Raw genomic sequence first — 27,163 nt, 5'->3', positions numbered from 1 at the left:
CTGTGATGAGCTGGGATGAAAGGCTTCCTGTGCGCAAGTCTCCAACCAGCCAGACCGGTTGGGATACAGAGTGAAGTTTTGGCTAATGTGCTTTTTGATTTTTTTCCCCTTTGTTTTTTCTCCCCTTGTCCTGCCCTGCCCCCTCCCCCCACCGAACCATTTACCAGGCCTGAGTTCCTCAGCCACATCCGTGGCGAACAGTGCCCGCGGCGAAGGAGAGCTCCAGCTGGGAGACCGGGTGCTGGTGGTCGGCCAGAGATTCGGCACCGTCAGGTTCTTCGGGACCACGAACTTTGCCCCAGGTGACGCACCCCACGTTCTTTGTCCAGTCTGAGTTCTTTACCACACGGGAGGTTTAAAATGTTACGTATAAGTGCCCTTTCACTGCAGAGAGTTTTTGATCAACAGTTGGTCACTGGGGTGCAGAAAATGCAAAACGATGATTCAAATGCAGCCTGTTTGTACCCAGGTTGACTGTTACCCATAAAATTTTCTTGCCGATTGTGTTTTAAAGTGCCTAGCGTTAAAATTAGTTGTCTCTCTCCAATTTTACTCTCACTGATTCCTGAGTGTGCTGAGTACCAGAGACAGCATCTCGGGGTTAATGTCATTGCGGATAACCCTGCACGTGAGTCGACAATGCGCTGACCGACCGCATACGGCGTCTGTCCACGTGGGCGGGAGAGAAGGGTAGACACCGGCTCACAGGGAAGTGGAGCTTTTGCTTACTCCGGGGCCTTAAAGATCCGCTGTGTGTTTATGTATTAACTCCAAGCTGGACTTATATTGTGTTTCCCAAAGTAAAGGTTATTTTGCCTTTGAACTAAAAGGTTATTTTTAGTGGCTGTGATTCCCAGTAGAAGCCAGTCGAGGGAAACCTCGCCCGCGTGGTTTGAACAGCCGTGTGCCGTGTTGGCACACGGTGGCACCGCAGTGTGCACGGGCCGGGTTACTGAGCACGTCGGTTTTTTAAAGACTCCGCAGCAGCCTGTGAATGAAGAGCTGCTCGGGGTCTGAGGTGTTGCCCTGTCCGCCTGCTGGCAGGTTAGATCGCCGCGGTTCCCAGGGGCTGTCAGAGGAGGCTGGGCTCCTGGGGACCTGTGAGAGACAGGTCACCATTTGGGGCTTTTTTTGCAATTGTTCCCTGAGCCCCAGCTCCCAGAGGGTGAGGCAGAGGGGGCCAGGCACCCCTGCACACCCAAGGGTTTCCACTGTAGGAGAGGAGCTGTGAGCTGGAGGAAGCACACCCGTCTTTTGTCCAGGGGGAGGGGCTCTGTCTCTCCTCCAAGGCTGTCCTCTCTACACACACCCACGGGAAGCCAGCCGGTCACTGCCTCTGTCCACGCCACACGCAGAGACACGCGTGCACCAGGGGGAATGTTCCCCCGACACATTCTTGTTCCATTACCACCACTCACGATGCGGTCTAACCATTGATCTGAGAGGGCTGTGTGTTTTATAATTTTTGTTTCTCTTAGGCCTCCGGGTAGTCACGGAGATTAGCTAGGATGTTCTTAATGTCGTTCTCAAATGAAAACTTAGGAACCCACGAAGGTAGGCTTACTTTTCACAGTCACCATATGTCTTTGAGGTCCCTTTCCGTGATTGTATCAGACGAGGCAGGGGTGGTGTGATTCAATGGATACAGTTCATTGTTTGATTTGACTTTTCATTTTTAAATTCCCAATGTGAAGCATTTGGACATTTGGGAAGTAGTAAACAAATATAATAAAAGTTAGAAACTTTTATTGAAATTATTCTGCCTTTTAGAAAGCAGCGGCATGTATTTCGTGTGGCCTCAGAAGTTAGGCTGCTCAGGTCTGGCGAATGGCGCTGTCCTGCCCAGGCATTCAGGGATGACGAGGTCCAGACCCGAGAGCGCCTGTCCCCCTTGTCCGCTGGGCATCAGGGCCGCCTCGGAAGAGCCGGACCACCCCCAGGGAGGGTGTGCGTGCCTCCCACCCCCGACGGTGTGCACTCGCTGTTGTGGGCACGTGTCATAATGTCCTTCTGCTGTGTGTTACCCACTTCAAAGGTTATATGGTAACCCTGGAGCAGCTATATGGTATATTAACATAGGAAAATGCAAAAGTTTATGTAGGAAAGCATGAATGGCAGAAGAAGGAAAACATGGAAAGTCGTAACTCTGGCACTCAGAGAAATAGCAGTGGCAACTGGGTTAACCTGGCAGATGGCGTTCAGACACGGGGTGACCTGCTTTCAGAGCATGGGTTATGGCTGCACAGTAGGCTCTTGTACGTTGCTCTCTGCTCGTGCATAGTAGGATTGCTTCAACACAAAAGACATGGTCATGCAATTAACGTTTCCAACCCAAACTCCAGTGTTTGGAGATGGGCTCACATGTCAGCTTTTTGAGTGTAAGAGGGAAAAATACTGAGAACTTCTGGTTTGCCTTCTTAGGCATTACATAATCGACTCTTCAAACTAGCAATGAGAAAGAAAGAGTATTTTTGTACTTTGGAATTTATAATTTGCAGTAAGTTTTTCGATACCTATCTCCTTATTTTTTTTATTTCATACTGATTTAAGAGACTGAATACAAGTACTAGGAACAAGTATGTTCCTTTTCAGTAAAAAAAATGACTGGGTTATTGGGCACTTTTAACTGGTCCTCAGGTGCCCTCAGTCCGAGGATCTTTACCTGAGGTGCATTTGTCCATTTACCTAGTATTTACCACATCAAGAGCAACGTCACTGCTGTAATTCAGGCTCTCTAGGGAAGGAAATTGTATGCCTTTTCTTAGAGTGGGCCCGTTTAAATACTTAAAAGCCTTTTTGAAAATCCTTCTTCTTAATGAATCTAAATCATTTCATTTAGGTTAAAAAGAATATCTCTTTACATCCTGAGTGGGGGCCAGGGAGATGGGAAACAAAGAAAGAATCACCATGACGTGCAGTCATATTTTCCATACTATTTTTGTCTTTTAATTATTTAAGGAGTGTGGGGGGCGTTTCTAATGTCGGGAGAGCAAAATGCAAAGGTCGCGTGTTCATGTGTAGATCTCAGTACGGGTCTGCGCGCCCCCACCGACACACACCGACCACACCACCCAGGCCGGGCCTGCCCCTTGCTCACTGGGACCGCTGGATAAATTCTGGTCGTGCGCCACTTGCATTACGGCCAGTCCTCACCCGGGTGTGTCGGTGCACCCTCGCTGTCTCTCTCAGTGTCTCTTGGCCGCTCTGCGGTCAAGCTCGCGTAAAGTGCCTTTCCTGTTCGTTTTTGGACTTTCCAAATTCTATCGTCTGAGAGCTGAACGATCAGGATGACCGCCCCTCATCTCCGTCACCTGTGGAGACGCGCCGCCGCCCGGACTTGCGGCGTGTGTGGCAGCGCAGCCCGCTCTCGTTGCAGGGTGCTGGTACGGGATAGAGCTGGAGAAGCCCCACGGCAAGAACGACGGCTCGGTCGGAGGCGTGCAGTACTTCAGCTGTTCTCCGAGATACGGGATATTCGCGCCCCCCTCCAGGGTTCAGAGGTGAGGAGGGACGGGGCTCGTGCTTAGTCGCAGGAGCATCGCGTGGTCTGCACGGTTCATGGCGAGAGGCCCTCATTCTCCATGGAAGGCGTGCACTGACTGCGGCCCTTGCCGTCGTTCAAGGGGTTAACCAGCCACCTCCTCCGGAGAGAAGGCTCTTGGAGAGCTAAATCTGCTTTGCTGAAGATTTGCAATTTTAAAAACCTCCTTTATTCCTCATTTGCAAACCCTATGAGCACGCGCAGGCTATTAGAAATGACGTTGGCAGCTAAGAACAGTGAGAGCAGCAAGCTTAATCTGTCATGCAAACAAAAGTAAAAATGCTCCCTGATTGCTTCAGGCACCCCATTCATTCTCTTGCAAACCTAATGGAACCAAAATGGCTTTTCCCTCTGATTTCTTTAGTTTTCAAAAATAGATAGGCAGTAGAGCTTTGGGGGAAGGGGAGCTTCAAGGATTTATGTGTGGTACACCTCCTCGGCATTTCTTAAGATAGCACACTCTTGCACCCACTCACTCTGGTTTGAAACAATAAGTTGAGTAGAAACTAAGTCCTCATGGAATTCCAGGTACTGTTTGGTGGCGTGACTTATGTGCCGCGAGGGGCTGGCTTGGTCTGCCTTGCAGAGGGGAACTGGGGTGCTTATCGTTAAACACGAGGTAACACTAACTTGTTTCCATGATGTGCTTGTTACAATTTTAGTGTTTATGATAATATAACATTTAACTTACCATGCTTTGCAGTTTATAAAGGGTCTTCAATGAAATGTTGCTTTATATGATCCTAGTATTTGCCAGGTAAGCTGGGCAATGACAGTGCCTCTCTAGTCCGAACGTTTAGCGGGCATTCAGTAAGGGGCGGCCTCGGTGCGCCGCACTTTGGATGACGTCTCATCGGTCCTCACAGACCCAGGGGGGTACTGCGAGCATTCCCGCTTGGAAGGTGAAGAAGCTTTCAAAAGGTGAAGGGATTGAGCTGAAGTCTCACAGCTCGTGTAGGGAGGACGAACTTCTCCTCTGCCCTCAGCACCAGCAGCTGGGGTGGGGTGGGGTGGGGGTGGGTCTGTGAATTCAACTGACGACAGACAGATTGACGTTTTATTTTGGCACGCACGGGGCATCACAGAAGGAAGGAGGTGGGTACCCAAAGGAGCGGTGGGGTTGGAGCGTTATGGACCGTCGTAATAGGGGAGTGTCGGTCTTCTGGGCTCTCGGGTTACTTCGGACAAATCTTCATGAACACGTCGCTGCAGTCTCCCTGTCACGAGGACAGAGCTCTTCATCTCGTGTGTGATTACCCAGAGAACACAGGGCAGCATATGGCAGGCATGGAAAGTATGGATCAAGTCGAGCACCGTGTTTTTTACACTGGAACAGCTTTACTTCTCCTTCCTATCGTGAAGTCCCTTTCTTTTTTGTGGTTCCATCTTTTCCTCACTTTGTTCATGGAACACATGTTTTCTAGTTTGTTTTTTTTTTCTTGCCTTCTGTTTGGTCTTCTTTAAGGTGATTCGTTTAGAAGCGGCCCCCTCTGAAAAGAAACAGGGCTCTCTCTCAATGGACCGCTGGCTCGAGCCAGCTGTCTTCCTGTCATCTTCTGATTGTCTCATTCATCACCATCAAACACTATTAAGTGTCTTTTCCCACTTCGTGCTGTGTAGGCATTCTATGAGCAGATAAATCAGACGTGGTCCCTGGTTTCAGGCGTTTCTCATTCAAACCAGCTTTGGAGCTCCTGAACAACACCCCCGATTTTCAAGGAGGAAGGATTTTAAACTAGGGACTGCACAAGGACAGTCTCGACGAAGCAGTGACCAGCCACGGTCGGGCACAGCACCCCTCCCAGGCTGCGGCTGGCCCCCTCGCTCTCCCTTTCTGTTTAAAAATGGGCCTCCTGTCCCCCGGTCTTTGCACATGTTACTTCCTCTGCTTGGATGGCTTTCTCCTGACACCCACCTTTTACCTAGTGTTTACTCATTTTATTTACAGAGTCCCAGATTCCCTGGATACGCTTTCGGAAATTTCTTCGAATAAACAGAATCATTCTTATCCTGGTAAGATGACGCACAGTTTTATGTTTCTAATAATTACTCCTTTGCTTTTTAATTTTCTGAAGCACCTTATTGTGAAGCATGTGTGTATACCAAAGGGTATATAAAATGTCCGTGTGCAGTTCAGGTCCTCTCAGCAAAGCAGGCGTCTGCTGGCCGCCCCAAGCCGAAGAGGACGATGACTCGAGTGAAAGGAACCCCCTCCCTTAGCTCTTCTGCCCCCCTTTTCACATGCCTGTCCTCAGGTTATGGACCTGCAGTTTTATGTTAATTACTCTTTTTTTTTTAAAAGATGTTATTTATTTATTTTTAGAGAGGAGAAGGGAGGGCAAAAGAGAGAGAGAACAACATCCATGTGTGTTTTTTTGGCATTGTGTCGAAAACATCCTTGCTAAACCCAAGGGTCATCCTGATTTTCTCCCGGTGTCTTCTGGGAGTATTATCATTTTGCATTTTACATTACATTTATGATCCATCGAGCTAATTTCTTATGAAAAGTGTGAGGGCTGTGTTTAGATTTACATATTTATTTGTCTTGGCCTGTGACTGTCCTGAGGACTGGAAAGACCGCCCTTCCCCCGCTGAGTTTCCTGTGCTCTTCGGCCGAAGATGGGTCGGCTGTGCTTGTGTGTCCGGGCTCCCCCTTCTGGTCCTCGATCTACAGGGTCCAGCACAAATACCGCCCCTTTTTATGACAACGTCTTTTATTACAAAATCATAAGCATGTAATTCTGTAATGTGATATCACACTCAAGCACACCGTATGACATTTTAGGTGAAATGTTTAAGTTGAAACTATGAATTAATTATGACACCCATATTATTGCCCCACCAACCACATGGAAGCAGGCCTCGCTTCTGCCGCACCTGGCGTTCGTCTGCGTTTGTCGCTGACACCGTCCTGTCGCGTCACTATAGCTGTGCAGCCATTCATTACCTCTCGTAGTGTCAGCCCTCTGACCTTGATCTTCTTCCTCAGTACTTTGTCGGTTTTGGGGCCTTTGCCTTTTCACATACACTTACAATCCATTTGTTGATGTTTACAAAATAGTTTGCTGGCATTTTCATTGGGATCACATTGTGTGTATCATTCAAATTGGGAAGACCTGATCTCTTAATATTGAGTCTTCCTATCCATGAATATAGAATACCTGTCCAGTTATTTAGATCTTTTTTGACTTCTTTCGTCAGAGTTTTATAGTTTCTCTCATGTAGATTTTGTACATGTTCAATTAGGCTTATCCCTACATTATTTCACTTCTGGCTGTCAATGTAATGGCATTGCTTTTATAATAATTCTTTTTATCATATATCAGCTTTTTAATATTTATGCTGTTTTGTTTTATATTTTCTCAACATTTTTATACTTAAATATTTTTTTCTTTCTTGATGTAATTCGGGCTATGTTCCTACCCTCCTTTTACTCCATTTTATTCTTTACTTGTATCTAAGTTATATCTATAAATATGCTTCTTAGTAATTACTCGAGGTACTTGGACAGACGCACTTAGCGGAATCCAAGTAATCATAATGTTTGTTCTTTCCCAAATAATAGAAAACTTTTAGAAACTGACTTACTCGGTTTCTATTTCATTTTCCCCACAATTTTCCATTATTATAGTAGTTTTATGTACAATTGGTATTTATTTAATTTGCTCACCTATTTGCAAATATACTTGGTTATTAATCCTCAAAACTTCCACTTGGGATCATTTTGTTTCTACCTCATGTACATTCTTTAAAAGTCCTTTTAGAAAGGGTCTAAAGTCTAAAGGGTAGCAAAGTCTCTCAGTTTTTGTCTTCTCTTTTTTTAAAAGATGTTATTTATTTATATTTAGAGAGGGGAAGAGAGAAAGAAAGAGAAGGAGAGAAACACCAGTGTGTAGTTGCCTCTCACATGCCCCCTACTGGGGACCTGGCCCGCAACCCAGGCATGTGCCCTGACTGGGGATCGACCCGGTGACCCTTTTGCTTGCAGGTGGGCACTCAATCCACTGAACCACACCAGCTAGGGCAGTCTTTTCTAATGACAGTTTTACTAGGTAAACACTTGGTGAAAATTTAAGTTTGAAAATATTTCCTCCCTGCACACTGGCAATATAATTCTGTTTTCTGTCTTCTGTCGTTTTTTTGAGAAGTCAGCCATGAGTCTGAGCCATCCTGTTGTAGGGGACTTCGTTCTGATGGGTTCTGAAGGTCTCCGTTCCCTTCGTGCCGCAGTTTCGCTGTGATGTGTCTGGGTGTGGAACTCTTTTGTTCATCCCGTTGGCTTCCCGGGTCTTCCTGGGTCTGGAAATTAGTGCCTGGTGGTCAATTCTGTGAAAATTCCTGTTCGTATTCTTAACTTACGTGCTCCTTCATCCTCTGCGTTATCAGCTTCTGAAACCCTGGGGAGTGGCAGAGCAGGCTTCCTCGCTCTCCCACGCTCGCCCTGTCTCCGTCACAGTTTGTCCCCGTGGACGGCATCGGGGCAGCTTCGGAGCCTTTCCTCCCCTGGTCCTCTCGTCGGCTGTGTTTATGTAGCTGCTTAATCTGACCCCAGAGTTCTTGATTATAGACTTTTAATTTCTCTTTGTAAATCTGTTTGGTTGTTACTTACTGTCATTTATTCCTTCCCCACATTTTCAAGTTTTTTTTCTTTTGTGTCTTTAAACATTTTAAATGTTATCTTTTATTTTATGTTAAATAATTCAATATTTGAAGTCTCTGTGAATCTGATTCTGCCATATGTTTCCGTTGAGCCCAACTCATGGTGCCTTTTATCCTCGCGAGTTTTGTCGTTCATTATTGTAAAATGCTTCTTTTACTTGGAATTCGACGTATGGGGATTTCCGAGGCCTGGGTGGACACCTGCAGAAAAAATTACATTTACTTCCGGCAGCTGTCTGGCGACACCAACAACCTGGGGCTGTTTTAATTTATTGCCTCTGCAGTTTTTAAAAAATATTACACAGATAAAATAAAACTCACGTATGAGCACCAATTTTGAGAGGAGAAAATTTTGCCCGTTTCTGAGCATTGATGTTAACACAATCCAGCTTCCCTTTGTCTTCGTCCAAACGGCATTTCGTTTGGCTTCTCTGACCTTAGGCTGAGGATGAGCAGCTCAGGGTTCTCACTCTGACCAGCCGACTTGTGAGAATCCTCATCCGGGCAGCTCCGCGCTGTCTTGTCTGTCCTTCCCTGTCTCCGGGGCGGCCGGGAGGCGGGAGCATCCCGCAGCCCTCGGTGGTAGGTGGCTTTGGTGCTCCGTCACCTCGCCTCTCACGGTTCTTCCTTTTAGGTTTTGGCCTCTTCGAAATTCTGCCTCTTGTGTCAGCTCAACAGTACTGAAAACATTATAGTTGTTTTAAATTGTAGTCGCTTTGATCAAGAGAGTCGTTCAGCACATCTGGCCTGCCGTTGACTGCCAGGACTGAGATCCCATTCTTTTTAAAAACATCTTTTTAGAAACTTCCCTTGTATAAAGTGTTTTTTTAAAAGAAATTACTCTGTCATTGGGATGACAGCAATCACAAGCTCTGAAACTTACTAAATATTTTATGAATTGGATATATTTCGTGATAGTGTTTTAAAATTAGTTTACCCTCTTTGTATGATTTATCAAGATTAATATTTCAGAAACAAAGATTCGGCTTTATCAATGTATAATTCAGTTTTATTTGGTCTTCAAGAAATTTTATAATAAAACTTCCAAAAGTGACATTATGGTCTTAACTTGTTCAGATATGTGCATTGAATGTGAGAAAGGAAACATAAAAATTTGTCATGAAATCTAAGTGGCTTTTACATTCTGTATGTATTTATTTGCTTTGCTTTCTGTTTCCAAAGAAACATTTGAGCTAATAGAATGTCTGTAGAAGAAATGATGAAGGATAACTTTTAATAAGTACTGCAAATTCGTGACTTATTTTTCCTCTTCTGACCTTAACTTTCATATTTAGGTTTTAGGAGAAGCTTTAGTACAACTTCTGCTTCTTCCCAAAAAGAGATTAACAGAAGAAATGCTTTTGCCAAGTAAGTATTAAGAAGATTTAGAAAAACACCTTTCAAGAGGAACATGACGAGATTCTGTGAAGAGAGAAAAGTAGAATGTTGAATCTTTTACAGTGCTTGGTAGAATTTTAACACTTAAGAAAAAAGGTGTGAGGCGTGTAGTGAGAAGGGTCCTTTCTCTCTTTTGCAATAAAAAAAATGTCAGCAGTGATGAAAAGTACTCTATTGCATATATTTTCAGATTTGTTTAGTACTGTTAATAAAAGTTGGAGGAGTTTGCACTTTGTGTTATAATTGAATAGGGTGGGTTGATTTTTTTAAACCGTTTACTTAATTAGTCAGAGATTTAATACTTTTAGGAATTCATGAGGGAAATGTCAGGCCTGTTTGCATGAGGACATCTTACCAGCCTTTAAAAAAATCCCCCCCACTGCGTCCACTGGAGTGTACTCATGCAAACAGTGTGCAATGTGCTTTTTTCCCCTTTGTTTCTTATAGAGAGAATCTCTCTTTTTTTCATTTAGATTTATTGATCCCACACCCACTTCCCTTCCCCACACAGTTTTCTGAGACTTCCAGAAACTATTTTACTTTTAGAGGAACGTGAGTCTCTTCCAGATTGTTTGGGTTAAGAGGTTCCTTTTTATTTTTATTTTTAAATCCTTCCAATAAATCTATGAGTGATGTCTTGGGTTGGGGAGGATATCCTTGTTCAAGAGTGGGGAAGTGCATATCCTTGCTCAAGCGGGGAGACCCTGCAAGCCCCTGGAAATCAGAGCCCAGGCAGCGACCTTGATCGTCCCCTAAGCAGCAAGGGGGCCTTTCTGCACTAATCAGGCCGGAGGTCGCTGGGCGGCTTCTTGGACGGAGACCCGAGGTTTCCCTGAGAGCGAGCACTGGGTCCTCGGCTCTGGGAAGTGCTGTTTAGTGGGGTTGGGTGGGTGTTTGCTTCCCTTCCTTAAAACCTTCACTGATTTTGAGAATTTTGAAGTTCGTCTCCCCACTTGAGTAGCTGAGCGAGTATAAGGGTGGTACATTGATGCTCCGTTTTATTGAAGATATTCAGGAATTCTGAGGCTGAACGGAAGAAACGGCTAAGGAGACACCAGGATGTCAGGATGCCGAAGGGGGAGAGGCGCAGAGTGAGGTCACGATGAAGTTGGGTGGGAAGCCGGCTGCAGAGAGACGGGGCGGGGGGGGGGGGTTGGTCGTGGGGGTCCAGGGCGGGTGAGGCCTTGTGCGCCCGCCTGCGGCGACCCGCGGTCACGAGAGGACCGTGTCCGTGCTCCGTGTGTGTCCTGTGAGGAGGAGGTGAATGAAGCTTTACTGATTCCTGCAGACTGAGACCTGTTTGAGAAAATACTCTTGAGGATACTTACTCAATTTTAAAACTCATTTATTTTTATTTATAGAGTGTGTGGCCAAAATGCGTGGTGATTAGTGTTGCAAGGAACAAAAGAACAAAAAAACCTTAGGTGCTGGCTGGTTCAAGGGTCGTAAATAAATCTTTATATATATCTTTATATGTACATCTTAAATCCAGTTAGGATAGTACTAAAATAATCAAAAGATAAAAAAAATTTTCTAAACTACTAAACAAAAGTATATTCTCATATTGCTATTCAGGATAAAAAAAATCCAATTGCGAAGGTAAGGTGTTCTCTTAGCGACTGGAGGGGGAGCCGGCCGCAGGCGTGCGCGCGGGGAGCCGCGCCCGGCCCGGCGTCAGTCTGTCCGTCTCTCCCGTGCGCAGGTCCAGGCCGGCCCTGCGGCGCAGCTGGAGCGGCGCGGCGGCCGGGGGCGCGGAGCGGGGCGCGCGGCTGCGCGAGGGCGCGCAGGTCCTCCTCACCAGCTCCAACGAGATGGGCACCGTGAGGTACGTGGGCCCCACGGACTTCGCCGCGGGCATCTGGCTCGGACTGGAGCTCCGAAGCGCCAAGGGGAAAAACGACGGAGCGGTGGGCGACACGCGCTATTTCACCTGCAAGCCGAACCACGGCGTCTTGGTTAGGCCGAGCCGGGTCACCTACCGGGGGATAAAGGGCTCCAAGCTGGTGGACGAGAACTGCTGAGCTCAACTGCAGTGTTCAGTGTGAGTGTGCGCGCGCGAGTGTGTACATACACTTGTATATATATATAGGGCGTGAAATACGGAATCCGTGGCGCATGTAGACTGTAGCCATTATTTAAAATTTGGAAATACGGCTATCTTCCTAAAAACCATTTTAACAACTCAGAGACTCCTTCAAAGAGCTAGCAGCGTGAACTGTGGGAATCACGGCTCTCTTAAAACAATTTTGAAATAACCATTTTAAAAAGTTAGTGAAGCTTTAGACCCAAGAAGATTCTGAGAGCTAGGAAAAAAATGTGCCAGTAGGTGACCAGCTGGTGTTGCTTACTCTTTCGTTTTTGCACATGACATCGGACTTAATTTTTTGCACGTGTTTAACTTCCTTATTGGACAGATCTCTGAAACACACACACAGACACACAAGGCACTTTTAGAACGCGATGCACTTTCCGCTTTGCCATCTTTTCCTTCTGGGATGTGAAAACATTAAAAGATTATATTTAAGAGAAGAGTGCAAATTAAGATGTGTTAGGAAGACTATAGTATTCATTTGTTTATTCTTGATTTTTTGTTTTATTATTCATAAAGCTGATTGTTGCAAGTTCATCCTGTTAAGCTACAGAACTGTATCATGTTTTTATTTTCCTTGCTGAGCACATGGTAACAAACGGAGCTTCATCACCGAGCGATGTGATAATGCGGAGCATTTGTATTGTGGACAGTATTGAAGTTCATGGTCCTATGTGTGTGATGACTTATCTGCAGTTGTACACATTCAGACCTTAAACTACAACAGAAATATCAGAACAGTTTGCTTTATGAGATTAAAATCATCCTTCAGAATGGAGCTTACTTTGTGCTTAGAAATAATATGTTGAACTATTTTGTAATATGCTATTTAAAATCTAAATTCTGTTGCTTTGCTGCCTTTTTAAAAAGAAGTGTGGCATTTCAAATATTGCTAGAGCTATTTTCCTGAAATACATTTGCAAAATGAGGCTGCTTTATAACCAAGGAATATTTTTATTGATCGAAGAAAATGACTGTACTGCTATTCAAAAGTAAACTTATTTTATTATGTAGCTTATTTCTTAAAGACTCTATTTATACTTTAACATGCAATCCCCGATTATACTGAACTTGGGTGTCTATAATTCTTCCTGTTAACTGTAAAACACTGTAAGTCAGAAACAGTAATGCCAACACTGAATTTATTTTGAGATCAGGGAACCAATTGTTCTCATATTTAGGTTAGGGTTATTAAATCCATGTAATAATGTGTATGTTTACAGATACCATACATACAAGTTCAGTGTTTTCATTTGTGTTTTGCTTATTAAATGTCGAAGTTCACTTCTCGAGCATTAATAAAAAGGGAAGATGTTTGGGTTTTGGAATGGCGTCTTGCTGTCATTTCCCCGCGACCGCACTTGGGCCCAGTTAACTCAGAGCACAGGTGCGTAGTCCTTAACTTTTTCCCCCTGAATGACTCAGGCTTGCCCCATCCCTGCAAAGACTCTTAAACAGTGTCAAGCTTTCTACTCAACGAGTGGAGTCACGCTTCCAGCCACCCCTACTGTGTCGTTCTGATGGACTCTAAGGAAAGGAATGTGTTTCTGCAGTTTTCTGAAATCGCTTCATGTCTTTTGTACGGGTGGGATTTCATTTGTTTGCTTAAGGTAGGACAGAACACATCACATTTAGACTTTAAAAATATATGAATAGTTATCTACCTTCCACTAAAAAAACGTGGTTTCTGTATTTTAGGGTAGCTTGGTAGGGCCATTTTTAAGGGCTTCCGAGCGTTCAGATACAGGTGTCGGCTGCCCCCGAGCCGAGACGCTGTGGCCTCGGGCGAGCCCCTTCACCAGCCTCTCCCGGACTCCGCATCCCCCCTCGCGCTGAACTTTTCTCCCCAGCATTCGGCACCCCTGACCACGGGAAACTTTTTGCTTATTGTTTCTCTCTTCCCTCACTGGATCGAGGGACAGGTATCGGGCTGTTTTGCTCATCAATTTGTTCCCAACACCTGGAAAGGTACTTGGCTCCTCGCAGGTGCTCGGCAGTGGTCACGGAGTTGAAAGAGGCGGTGCAGGCCGCCGGCCGGCCGTTCCCAGCAGGGATGTTGTCTAGCTGCCTTCAGAGGGGGTGGGGGGGCCCTGGAGAGAGCGGCCCACGGAACCGGGAAATCTTCCCAGGTCAGGGAGGAGAGACGGTAAGGAACGTTTGAATCATGTAGTCCAGCTTTACCCCAGAATGGTGACACAAAGAAGGGAGAAGATGCTGGGTGTCAGGGGCAGGACAGGGGACAGGAACGACACAGCAGGAGCACCTAAGGCAGCTGCCTTTCTGATTTCCCTGGGGCTGGCTTTGTGCTTCTCTTTTGCTGTGACGGTAAGTCAGGGACCAGTGGTACGGGTCGTCTGATCGACAGAGAATGGCTGGATCTTGCCCGCGTGGGCACAGCATCGGTCTCTGGCACCAAGCACCTTACTTCAGGGTTTTCTTTCGGACCTACACACAGAGTATGTGGCAATGGTATTTAAGCCGCAGTGACCGATGACTGCAGACTTACTGTGTTAAGAATCACTCTTTTAAAAAATTTTTATTTATTGATGAGAGAGAATAAAACATTGAATTGTTATTCTCTTTATTTATGCAATCATCGGGTGATTCCTGTATGTGCCCCCACCAAGGATTGAACCTGCAACCTTGGCGTATGGGGCTGATGTTCTAACCAGCTGAGCTACTGGGCCAGGGCAAGAATCATTCTCTCTTTTTAGAAGTTTTTAAAAGATTTTATTTATTTATTTTAGAGAGAGGGAAAGGCAGGGAGAAAGAGGAGAGAAACATCAGTGTGTGGTTGCCTCTTGCACACCCCCAACTCGGGTCCTGGCCTGCAACCCAGGCGTGTGCCCTGATGGGGAATTGAACTGGTGACCCTTTGGTTCCCAGGCTGGTACTCAATCCAATGAGCCCCAGCAGCCATGGAGAATCATTCTTAATTAAGAAACAGATCTAATCATTTGAACTCTCCACCAGTCATTTGTTATCTAAACGGTTCACTCAGAGACATGTAATAGGTATCACCACATTGCAAGCCAGTAGGAGAATTTACTTTTTATTTTTCTTCATGCCCTTTGCTTCACTACACTGATTTAAAATACAAATACATTAGTTAATACAAAACTCACATTATCACACATATTTTTAGTCATTGTTTCATAATCCCCCTTGGTACATACATAGACCCTTATGTACAAACGACGTCACATCAGCTGCTTGAACATTTAACAGATATTCCCACTGAAGCCTGTGTGTAGGCTGAACAAGTTGGACACGTTAAGACTCTATGACGAGCAGGGTATGTATGATGCCTTTGTATTGGTCATGAGATTTTTTTCTACCAAAAGTTTTGCTAACGCTCCTTGTTACAGGAGGGGAAGGAGTCCACGTGGAGGAACTGTAGTGCCGGGTGCATGTCGCCGACAACGGTGTATTTTCATTCTGTTCGGTGCCAGCAAGGCTGTTGGTATGTTTACAGCCTCTTCCTTAAGTAGAAAGGCACCAAGGGGTGGGGGGACCCTTTCTCCTCTTATCCCTTCAGGGTATCTTATAATGGATGGAATTTTCATGATAAAGCAACAGCGAATTTCACCACTTACTGTACAGTTCAGGTAGAGAAGTGTGGTGCTGAGGAGGGAGCAGGAAGCTCTGAACTATCTCAGTAAAGATATTTTAGGTGTTTACACTGAGGCCATTTGCTTCCATTGTAACCTGTTCCCCATGATCAGTGGTGTCATTGAAAAAAAAAGCTCATAAATCTGGTTTAAGTCCTGCTCTGAAGCCCTAAATGAGCTCAGACATACAAGGGTGTTGCTGCTACAGGTGTTTAAGCATTGACACGGGCGTATACCTCGTAAGCTGCTTCGTCCAGAGGAGCGCGTTCTCAGGAGTGCGTACTTAGGGTTGTTTGAATTGCATGAATCAAATTAAATAGAGAGTCTCAGAAATCTACTTGCACTGCGCTGAATTTAAATTTGCAGCATCTCTGAAGAGTAGGAAGTTTAAAGAGCCAGATGTTGTGTCCCTGACATGTGTCACACTCGCGGAGGTTAAGTTCTTTCAGCTTCAGCCTAATTGAGCCTGTCATGGCTTTGCTTGAAGTAGACGCACCTTCTTGAAGACTGAACTAATTATTTTCACACGACAAATCAAAATAGACCGACATGGAAATAAATCATGTTGAAATGACACACACAGGCTCAGGCTGTTCTTTTTATTATTACTCTTTCTTAAGGTGCCTTCTGGATTCAGCTTACATCTCGGTCAAGTGTTCATGGCACTGGCTGTCCCCGATGGTTCTTGCTATGAAGGATGGGTGTTACTATCCACTGTTTTTGGGAAAAAACATCCTAGAATGGATTTTACAATGAATTTTAATGGTCATAACAAGCCCCGTTTTGATAGCAGGGGAACGTGGGTTTTGCATTGTAGACAACGGAGGAAAGCGTAAGGTGAAAAATTCGAGTCCTCTTTATTGAGCTTGCCAATAAAGATGGTTTCTAATGATAATAATTCCAATAGATTATACGTATTGGTTAAAAAGTAATTTTGTCAAACGGTCTTTTCCTTGAAGGGAGGAAGGCTCAGGGGCGCAAGAAACAGCGTGAGGTTCCCCGAGGCCTCATGCACACCCCCCGGCAGGCGGCCCAGGAGAGGCCGGCTCTGCTTTGGCTCCTTATCTTATAAAACATCACCAGCTGCTTCCTGCGCACACACGAGGAGAAAAGAATTGCTGCCTTTTATATTACTTTATTTCTTCTGAGAACTGGGAAGTACTCTATAAATATTACCTTGAAATAATGTGGAAAGATTTAAATGGTTTTTTTCCCTTGACCTTTAGATGCACTAAAATGTCGACAGACAGCTTGCCTGCAATCTCCAGTTTTCCCTTTCGGTGGGTTATCTGAACAGGCCGTCTTTGTCGGACTGTAAATCCACTATAAAGCTATAGAGTTCACAGCAGGTTTCTAAACGTTGCCATTCAACAGCAGTGGGTGTTTATAAATCTGAAAAGAGGGGTTCTATTCGATGCCGTGGTAGCTGGGAGAGAGGATGCCTGTTAAGAGTGAATTCCTCACTGTAACCGCACCCAGACACCTGCTCGGGGAGGCGGGGCTCCGCACGCCTCCTGGTCTCCGTCGCGAGCCTCATTCTGGGCTTTGGTGCTTCACTTTGGGATGGGAGGTGCAAGCTGACAACTGACAAAGTGCATCAGATCTCTCATCAAATATTAGATGAGATGTGGTGAAGGATAACGTGCAAAAGGTAATTTTCATAATTTTGCTTTGCTAATAAGGCTGCGCTTGTAGCAAATGAAACAAAAGAGAAATAAGTGGTGTGATTCTCATAGTCTTGTCAGCTTTGATTCTTCCGGGAACCCATCCCAATTAACTTCATTGCTATGGTCGTGATTTTATGGTTTATTTAAGAGGCCTTTGAATACAAAAAATAAACAGCAAGCTGATACTGAACTTCTTTCTGGTCTACTCCCATGTAAAGATTAAATATAATCTGGCTCCCTGGGCTTTTGCACTGAATTAATTGGCTTTGGCTCTAAATGAATTAAGAGTCAAGGTCAAGAAAAAGGACACACACGCACACGTGTGTGCCCACACCTGTCCCGGGAATTTACCTTACACGGGGAAGTCTTACAGAGCCTCAGACTTCAAGGGTGGAAGGGCCTTTGAGACCAAACCGCCCACAGTTGTGAGAGAGAGGGGAAGAGTTCAAGCAACTTGAGTAAATCTACTCCGGTCCCACCCTGTGGATGGATAGTCACAGCCTCGTTCCCGGGTCCTGCCCAGTCTGCTTGCCGTTTCTCGAGAGACTGATGAGGGCTAAGCCATCCAGAACAGTATACTCGTCTGACGCTGTATCAGTCTGCTCTTCATCGGTATTAGGAAGTGAGCTCTCTTAAAATGTAAATATTCAAAGGAGCGCTAATACGTCCGTTGCTAAGGCTTAGTGAGAGTTCCTTTAATAAGTCGGTCTTTCAACTCCTACCGGCTGACAGGCACCTGTCGATGTTAGCAATGGCACTGTAGCTCTTTCGGGAGGCGGGAGGTCGGCCTAGATGGATGGAGAAGGGAGGGTGCCTGAGAGTGTGTCAGGCAGAGGGGTCAGAAAAGGGGACGTGGGAGGGCCCTGGAAACACACCTTGGCCCTTGCAGTGTGTTTGAGGTGACCTGGTGGTGCCATCTTTACAGGTGAGGGTCACATGCTTGTTTTACCTTTGCTCAGCCCTGAAGACAGGAAGGTCACCACCACTTCGGTTTGGTGGTTTTGGTTCCTGTTCCTCCCTCCTCTCAGTTGTAAGTAATAGTCTATCCTCACTCTGAGCTCTTCCAGTGTTTTCAAGTCGTTAAGTGAGAGCTAAAAATAGCTTTGTACGTGTGCAGTGTTAGACATTAAATACCCCTACTCAGGATACCAAATTAAAGTAGAATTTTAACAGAGAAGACTTACTATTTGTTCTCAGCAATTATCTCTCAGTTTAGGGTTTTTAGTGGAGAACTACAGGAATGCTGGTTTTTGTTTTCTATGTTCCCACAGCACCAGGGAGCCATCTGCTGCAATGAAATTAGCAAAGTCAAATTGTATGTTCTGTGGGGACCCATTTAAAAACTCACCAGCTAAAGATAGGTTGACAATGCACTCCAGACAATTTTACGAATCTTGTCATGGGAACCTGTTATTCAGAGTAGTCTAAATTCATGTGCATCTGTTTTAGGTCTACAAAGCTCATGAATTTTAGTCCTGCTAGTACTGGAGAAAGTCTGTTGAAATGGCCTGATCACCTAGAATGTCCTAATGGAATGAAAATCATCAGCAGTTACATAATACCTCACCACTGTAGGGTTTACCGAGTATTATATGGAGAAGCCAGAAACTCAAAAAAGGAAAAAGGATTACTGAGATTGATTGAACATCTTCCTTTCTGTGATGCTTATTTATAACATTTAATTCTAAGTTTTACATTCATCCTTTGAGCCAGAAATGACTTGGGTCTAGTAGGGTTCTTGCTACCACCGTTAAACAAGTGACAGATGAAGTCACCTGTGAGCCAGGGACGGGGGAGGGGCGGGGACAGGAGCCCCCACTGAGCTGTGGTGGTCAAGGGTCTGGGGAGCTGCACAGACACTCTGGCTTTTGCAATTCTCCCCACGCCCACCCCAAATTACTTAGGAATTTGAGAGCTGTGGAGGGGATGCTTGTGCTTTCAGCAGTCTATAGTACCCCCTCATGCCCCTGAGGCCAGTGAGAAAGGGAGTGACTGTCCTCGTTTTGTGTAGGAGACACATGGAGGAACAGGCAGGCCCAGTGACCCGGGGAGAACCAGGACCCACCCTGCCTGGGGGAGGAGAATCCAGTCCTTTGACTGCTGAGTAGATTGTACTCTTCAAAAAAAAAAAAAAAAGTTTACTCCCGCTGGTTTGATTTGGTCTAATTTTGAGGCACAACATTTAATAAACTGGTGCTTCCTCGAAAACTGCCATTGTCCCAAAGGAAGGGCTGTGAACTTTTGATGGGCTTCTTTGTAGACGTGGAGGAGACATAATTATGCTAGCTTATGGTTTAATGAACACGGTCTCTGCACACTTTACCTGTGCCTGTTCACATTCCAGGCGGAACTTTCGTAGTTACGAGCAGAAGCCACGGTGCGGTGTAGCAGCAGTGAGTGGACAGTGGCCCAGCTGAGCGCCCTGCGACACCGAGGCCACAGCGAGGCGCATGACACGTCTCGAGGGCATCGTATCGCTGTGTGGAGCTGTTTGCTTATCTGTGTACGCAGGCTTTTCAGACTTGACTGTCTTTTGAACTTGACACAGAAATTGTGGTAAGGCACAACCTGAAATGTGATTATTTCTAGTTTTTAGGAAGAGAAAGGGATAAGGTCCCCCCCTGCCCCGGATTAATAACGATAAAGAGTCAGCTATTGAACTATGTAGCATGCTCCCTGTTTAATCGGTTACTGGTGTTACAAATATGAAATGAAATCCACCTCCGTTTTTGACATCTGTCATCGTCCTTTAGGAGAACGTTTCTCAAAGTGTGGTCCTTGGGCCTCTTCAGGTGGTTCATGGATGAGACTAATGTTTATATAATTAGACTGTTTACTTTTGTGCCCGGCATGAGCCAAAACTTTCCTGATATGCTTATTTGGAGATGAATCTGTTATGAGAAGCAGGTGAGGAGGCGTGGTCCAGGGCGTCTGCAGAGTGCAGACCTCCGCCGTGGGCGGGGCATCTACACAGGAGGCGTGGACACTGTCTTGTGTTGTCTGGAGGAGAATGGCTTTCCCAGATCCACAGTGAAGCTTTGGGTTTTGGTGAGACTGAGGAGGTTGGGGGAAGGTATATATACATACAGTCCTTTTGCTTGGGAATGCTTAGAGTCTGGCAAGTAATAAATACTTTCCTCCCGAAGCGATGCTTTGGCACAGCTACTAGCAGGGCGAGAGAATGGAGGCAAAGCGGAAAGAAAGAATGAAGCGTGAAAACTTACTGGTGAAGTAAAGCATCATCGCACAAGTGCACACGTAAAGTTTAATTGATCCCCAATTTGTTTTTGTGGAAATAAATTTCATCTGTGAAAGCCAAGTTCAGAACATGTCACGGTTGACCTCAGCATTCCAAATGTCCCTTAGTTCCTTTACTCATTGCCCCCCAGAGGAAAAATCCTTGGTTTTAACCTGTACTCGATAGCAGCACAAATTGTGTCCTGTATATTCCAGCAAACGCGTGTTCTGCTCCGTGGGCGCTGGGCTCACGTGGTTCGGGGCGGACAGACAGCGAACGCTGGGAGGAAGGGCAGGCAGGAGCACCCTCCGCAGGACCACTGAGGGCCTGCTGCTCCAGGGACCCCCTGTTGCTGCAGGGAGAGACTTTGGTCTGTTGGCTTTCATGACTGAAATTGTGAGAAGGTTTTGGCCTAAGATGGGTTGACATTATGCCCACGAAGGGGTATGTTTCTATGCTTTGATGTATCACTGCTGCTTCAAATTTCTATTCTTAAATGATCAGCTTATTTTAATTAGTGGAAGGTTTTAAAATCACCAATGAATTTACATCTTCAGGTTTCAATCCACTAGGAAACCTCACACTCAGATGTTCACTTTTGGACGGGGAATTTTTCTTAAGGCATGAGGTATATATTAATAGGATGCTTTAGAACCTCTGGGTCCGTACTGGGGCTTTATCACACTCAAAGCACCTCGCATGTCTGCGCTTCATTTAGATGAGGACACACACGCATCTCTATGCTACTGTCACTATTCACATTTCTATGATCGTCGGTGGATCGGCACAACCGAAAGCGTCTAAATGGCATCTAACGCGTGACGTTTCAGTTCTGAGTTTTCTGAGTAAAGGACGTCTCTTCCCATGCCGACTTACTGCAAATGACTCCTCTCTTTCCGCTCCCTCTCCCCTCACGTGGTCCAGGTCACGTGGGCCAGGCAAGGAAGCGCCCGTGACTCCACATGTGAGACACGCGAGCAGCTGATTCTGACTGCGGGGGAGCCGGGCGTGCACACAGCCTGCAGGTGGCGTGCAGGCCGGCAGGGACGCCAGCCCCGCACAGCCAAATCCCGGCCTTGCGTTTCTCACTCGTCTCGACGATACTTTCTCCTTTTGAAAGAATAGGGTGAACCCACGCTCAAAACCTTTTGAAAGCATTTTGAGAATACAACTTTTTTTTTATGTGGCACTTCAAAACAAGTTGGCACAAAATGAAAAGTGACATTTGGTGTCTGGTTTGGGGAGGAGCTATTCATGGCCTGTGCCCCCGCAGTGGGCTCAGGGTTCCCAAGGAAAAGAAACGAGTGCGCGAGTGCTCCTGGGCTCAGGGCCCAGGTGGGTTCTTGAGAACCGGGTCCCCATGGTGACCGGCTCCAGGGGCGGCGGTGGCCTCCAGGGGCCAGCCCTGCTGCTGGTAGCCGTAGTTGACGTTTCCGCAGGGAAAGTGGCGCAGCCTGAACAGGGGCACGTCCTTCAAGCCTGCGCTCAGCGAGGAGGGCTCCAGGAGCAGGGCGGCTGCCGGGCCCCTGCCGGCCACAGCTGCAGCCTGCGGGGGCGCCACACGGCTGCCCTGTTGTCCCGGGTGCCCCCTCGCGGGCTCGTCTTTCGTTGCGGGAGCGTGGTTCTTCTTCGCAGGCTTCTCTGCAAACCACGAGCCGTAAGTTGGGTTCCACAGGCTGGTCGGCTTGTTTCTGGATCTCTGGACTCTGTGCAGCTCCGGCGGCGCGTTGGACTGTGAGAATGCCATGTTCACATGTCCCCCTCCCGCAGACGGCCCCCGAGGGACTCGAACGGAGGCTTCTGCCGCTGGGGGCTTCTTCTCGGCTTTGCGGGTGGACGTGGAAGGCAGAGGCGGCGGGGCGGCGGGCTCCTGCCCATCCTCCCCTTTAGCTGGGGAAGGAGCCACGAGGAGAGGAGGGATTCCCTCGGGGTCTTTGGGCCTCATGGGCACTTTCTCCTCTTCTTCCACGAGTGGGCCATATTCTATGGGCAGGGCGGTGTTGATCACGTCTGGGTCCTACAGGTAGGAGAAAGGAACGGATTAAAGCTCAATCACAGACGCAAAATGTTGGGTCGGGAAGATACCCGGGTGATGATCTCATCCAAACTTTACAGACGAGGAAATGTTTCATGTTCATGGGGGTACATTAGTTTATGGGCACTTCGGAATAAGAAACCAATGGGAAGTCACCTTATCCTTGAAGATCTCGAGGAGACACTCTGTGACAAGTGTGTGCTGGGTGCTGGGAAGCACTCAACCGCCTGGAGCAGCGGTGGGCGCAGGAAAGGCTCTGCAGCGACCACTACTGAGCAGATCTTGCAGATTAGTGGACTTAAAAAACCCCCTACAAATTAGACCTGAAAAATTATTCCAGTCTATTCCTAATAAAATCTTTCCAACTAAAATGAAACTCGATGTGTTTCACCCCAGGTGTGCGTGTGTGTGCACATGTGTGCGTGGGTGTGTGAGTGATGCGGACCAGGGGCTGGGAAGGGAGAGGAGGAGAGAGACACCTGTGCCGTGTTGGTCTCTTCCTTGTTACCTCCCGGTTTTTCATATTTGGATGGGTTATGCGAGATTAGAACTTTTTCTACGTCGCACCATCACTTCACTGCACGTCAGCTGTCTCAGTGCTGCGGTTCCGCGGCTCGCCTGGGTTTGATGAGGCCCTTTGTGAAGCCCGGAGACGCTGGGGCGCCGTGAGGAAAGCCACTCCCACGCCCAGCTTTGTGCCGGACGCATGTCCCAGCCGTAGCTTGTAACGCAGAAGAGCAAGGGCAGTGGCCAGAGGTGTGAGGAGAACTTGTGGAAGGAAATGTAAACTTGGGGAAGTTGAGTTCTTCACTATTTTACGCAAATTGGGAAAACCATGACTGCAGTCTAACTGAAAAATATTCATCAGGAAGGAGTTTAGGAATGAAAAATAACTATCTTCTGATTCTCTTTTCTATTTCAGTTCCTTTCCTGCTAGTCACTAATGGCCATAGTGAGGGATTCCAAATGTGCTCTGACAGAACCGCCTGGTTTTGAGAGGGATGGTATGTACGTTGGAGGACAATTACTCCAAAGTGTGTCTACCAGGTGGGCAAAAGCGGGTTTACAGTTGTTTGTGTGGAAACCAAGATAGCAATTAATTTAATACATAACAATAGAAGAATGAACTGTTTTGTGTACTCACGGCTGTAAAACTACTTTTGCCCAACCCTGTATTTAAGTGGTATATTCCATTAGTATTACAGTGTAAAAACCTAAACTACCACTGAGTATCAGGGTTTCTGAAAGAACCCCAAATACCTGGATAAATGAAGTCCATCCAGATAAATGCTGGTCCACCTACTCAGTGCACCTGGAGGATGGATTCATGAGGCTAGGAAATGACTGTCCTATCTTGAAAATGGATATGTCTTTTGTCATAACTCAGATGGGGGGATTTAGGGAGAGAGTGGTTGACTGACTCCCACAGTATTCTTCACAATAACATATCCTGGCAGAATGAGAGGAGAGAGAGAGAGAGAGAGAGAGAGAGAGAGAGAGAAAGCAGATACTGTGGAGGTAACTGCGGAATGAAAGCCCGAGGGGCAGCTGGCGGTGCGGGTGGGGTGGATGGTTCACCTGCAAGGGCGGGAAGGACGTCACCTCTGCGGACCCTGGGGGGCAGGTGGTGAGATGGGTGTAGGTACAGAGGAGGTAGGAGGACTAGTTGTCCGCTGGAAATGGGGGAGAAGAGGGGTCTGCCCTGGGCCAGCGCGAGTGCTGGGAGCCTCCCCTCCTCATCCAGAAAATGGGGATACTTCATGGACTCCAATGAGGATTGAATGAAACTTGTGGGCAGTGGCTCGTGTATTACAGATGCTGCACTAATGCTGTTGATGATGGTGAGTTTTCCCCAGACCATTCTGACCCTCCCTTCCTTTGATCTCACTAACATATGTTGTTGGATGTACAATTTAACAATTATACGCTGTTAATTATTTAATGAGCCAGGCTAGAAACTATTCAAGGGCAGGAGTTTCCCATACTTCTTTGAAGCTCCAGCTTTGTTTCATAAAACATTAGGTGCCCAGTAGGGACTTAGTTATACTTGTGAATTGACCTGATTCCCTACTGTTATTGAGTGCCTGCCACTGTGTCACATGCCGGTGAAGGAAGTGGCAGTTACTAGTATTTATTATCAAACGTGCAAACTGAGAAACCTATCATTTTACTTTATAGATAATTAACATTCATTCTCCTGATCATAACTCACACTTTCTAGCTGGTTTAACTTTTATTTCACAATTCGTGTTTTCCATCTTTAATACTTTTCCATGTCAATGCTGACCCAGGGGGAGATGTTGGTACCTGAGTGCAGTATTCGATCCTCTCCAGAATGATGGCGAAGTGGGGCCTGTCTTCTGGCTGATGTTGCCAGCACTGGGTCATTATCCTGTATCTAAAAGAAGAATGAGCACGTTCATTAAAATCAGGAGAAACAAGGATGGAAAATCCATTTTTTCCTCCCAGCACTTTTCTAACTGGGATGGGATGGGTGGCGCGCTCTCTCTCTCGGAGGGTGGCCACTCCTCTAGGTCCCTTGTGTTTGGCATCTGCTGCCCTCTGCTGATGGGCTAAGGGATCGTGCCAGGTAGGAAAGGTGCCACACGGAAGCTCATCAACACAGTCCTGCTGGGCCCGTTAACCATGGCTCCTCCCATTCCATTCCTGAACTAAAGCCACCTCTGGAGAGGACCATTCTGATCTTATCACCTGCTTCCCACAAGAAAGCAGGTGAGGGGATGACAGACAGGACAGTAGAAAGCGCAGGGAATGGAAACACAGGGCGAGCAGAGGTAGGTCCACAGTTGTGGGTAGGTGAACCACTACTTTTGCCCTGCCCTGTACTTTGGGCACTCCAGTACCACGGTGCTGGGCCAGAGGGGTGGCGGCCAGGACACAAATTCCTTGAGGAGTGTGAGCTTGGTGAGTCCATAGCTCGGAGGCAGACAAAGGATACCTTTCTGGGTGTGACATTGCTTTGGGAGACTAACCCTTCTCCTCGGAGGCACAGGCCCACTCCTATCTTGGGGCACATTCAGTGAGGTCAGCCATCTGCCCTTTCATCTTAAAAATGCATAGGTGGCTGCAGATTTTTTTTGGAAAAGGAGAACTGTGCTTAGTAACTTCTAAAAATGTTCCTGAAAGAGTCGTACACAGGCCCAGGGCAGTTCTTAGGTGGGTCCATCCGTCCTCCGCTGGTGACGAACTCCAGAACTTCCTGGTTGCTTTTGCTAGGGTACGGCATGTATCCAAGAGAGAATATTTCCCACAGCAGCACTCCAAAGGACCTGCGCACAGGACAGGAGGTGTGGGTGTGGGTACAAGACACACACGTGTGCACACACACGGTCACACACAGAGACATATATGGACATACACATACACACAGGGGCATGCACAGACGCACACTGACACAGATGTGAAATTTTAACGGCTATAAAACAGTCCACTGAGCAGTTTTGCCATATTTTGTTCTATCATTTCCACATCATTTTCAATTTTTAAAATATTTAAAATACCGTGATGAACATCTTTGTGCATTTTTTAAAAGGACAGTTTGTTTAGGATCAATTCCCTGAATTTAAGAATAGAATATCCCAGTAAATTCTAGGGTAATTCTAACGAAGTGGCGAGATCAAAAGAATACCGACACCGAAAAACTCGGGACACTCGAGCTGTCCGCCTGACTTCTCAGGGAGTCGCTCTGGCGGTCAGCAGGCGCGGCCCAAGCCCGACCGCATCAGGCAGCAGTGCCTAGACCGCTCCTGCTCCTTCTGTGCAGCGCCGTGGCACCACCGGCCAGGTGCTGGCCAAACTGCTGGTTTAGGCATTGCCTGGATCCCAGTCTTTCCCGCCCCTCCCACAGCCAGCTTTCCGCAGTCTGCTAGCTAACTGCTCCCCAGGCAGGGCTTAATCTAAGCGCTTTCAACGGCCTCCACCGAGAGGGCTGGGCCTGGCCCCTCCCTCTCTTCTCTAATACAGGAATGTGCGGTGTTTTCCTAATGCCTTCCCCTCTTCACCTGTCCTACTCCATTCTGTTTCCGGTGGCAGCTAGTGACTTTTTTTTTTTTTGTTTTAAGGTCATGTTACACTCTTGCTTCCGGCCCTTCGGTGGCATCCACTGCGCTCAGAATGAAACCCACACTCCCTCACCTGGGCCCTAAGGCCTCTGCCGGCCCCTGCCGTCTGTCTCCCCTCCCTCTGCCCCTGTGCTCGCTGGATCCAGCCCTGAAGACTTGTTTTCCTCCCGCATGCTCAGCCTGGAGAGCCCTTCTCGCAGATCTGCCCAGCGAGCCTTGCGGTCCTGGGGGGCTGGCCTGGCCCCTCCTCCACGGAGCCCTTCCCTGCGCCCACACTGGGGCAGCTTCCCTCCTCCAGCCCCCAACCGCGCACACACTTCATCCTCCGCTTTTTGTTTTTGTTTTTGCCTCCATAGCCCTTATTAGTATCTGAAGTTATGTGATGTATTTGTTTGTAAAGCATTTTATAAAACTATCGGACATTTAAAAACGAAAAGCGATAGATACCCGTGTAACTAGATGTTAACACTCTGCTTTCATTGGATCAGTTCTCCCTCTTTTTGAAGAAAAAAAATCGATACAGGCGAGCCCCACCCTCCGCTCTTCCCTCCGCTGCAGGTAGCACGCATCCTTCCCGTGTGTGTGTGTGTTTTTTTACCATGTGTGAAAGAATAAACTAATGAAGTTTCTATATTATAGACTTAATTCGTGTATTGTGAAGTTATGTGTATTGCATAAAGGACATTCTGCTCCTTTTTGGAACTTGCTTCCCCCTCGCCCCCACTAAATACAGTTTTTGAGATTAATCCTTGTTGATATTTGTGGGTGGAGTGTGTTCCTTTATACCGCCGAATTGTTTCCTGTGATATACGAGTGAGTAAACCACAGTTTATGTTTTCTTCC

The 27,163-nt window shown here is 46.8% G+C and overlaps 2 protein-coding genes across 6 annotated transcripts in view; one reads left to right on the top strand and one right to left on the bottom strand.

The window, feature by feature from the left end:
• CLIP4 (CAP-Gly domain containing linker protein family member 4) overlaps window positions 1-13,015 on the top strand; it is an 81,623-nt gene extending 68,608 nt beyond the window's left edge. For all 5 annotated transcript variants that reach the window (XM_045844302.1, XM_045844300.1, XM_045844303.1 and 2 more), the window contains 5 exons: window positions 168-302; window positions 3,377-3,500; window positions 5,490-5,554; window positions 9,496-9,568; window positions 11,301-13,015. In XM_045844302.1, the coding sequence (XP_045700258.1) occupies window positions 168-302; window positions 3,377-3,500; window positions 5,490-5,554; window positions 9,496-9,568; window positions 11,301-11,619 (716 nt within the window). In that variant the 3' untranslated portion in view covers window positions 11,620-13,015. The remainder of the gene's footprint in view (window positions 1-167; window positions 303-3,376; window positions 3,501-5,489; window positions 5,555-9,495; window positions 9,569-11,300) is intronic.
• An 8,227-nt stretch (window positions 13,016-21,242) lies between these two features.
• Window positions 21,243-27,163, bottom strand: part of ALK (ALK receptor tyrosine kinase) — a 641,645-nt gene continuing 635,724 nt past the window's right edge. Inside the window, exons 27-29 of the mRNA XM_045844604.1 lie at window positions 25,394-25,528; window positions 24,546-24,636; window positions 21,243-22,220 (exon numbers count right to left, since the gene is read on the bottom strand). Of these exons, the coding sequence (XP_045700560.1) occupies window positions 21,528-22,220; window positions 24,546-24,636; window positions 25,394-25,528 (919 nt within the window). The 3' untranslated portion in view covers window positions 21,243-21,527. The remainder of the gene's footprint in view (window positions 22,221-24,545; window positions 24,637-25,393; window positions 25,529-27,163) is intronic.

Source organism: Phyllostomus hastatus, unplaced genomic scaffold (genome assembly GCF_019186645.2).
Source record: "Phyllostomus hastatus isolate PE091 unplaced genomic scaffold, TTU_PhHast_1.1 phas_contig_402, whole genome shotgun sequence".
In the NCBI taxonomy this organism is placed as follows: domain Eukaryota; kingdom Metazoa; phylum Chordata; class Mammalia; order Chiroptera; family Phyllostomidae; genus Phyllostomus; species Phyllostomus hastatus.
The sequence above is the reverse complement of the archived record's forward strand: the minus strand, read 5'-3'. Positions and strand labels throughout refer to the sequence as shown.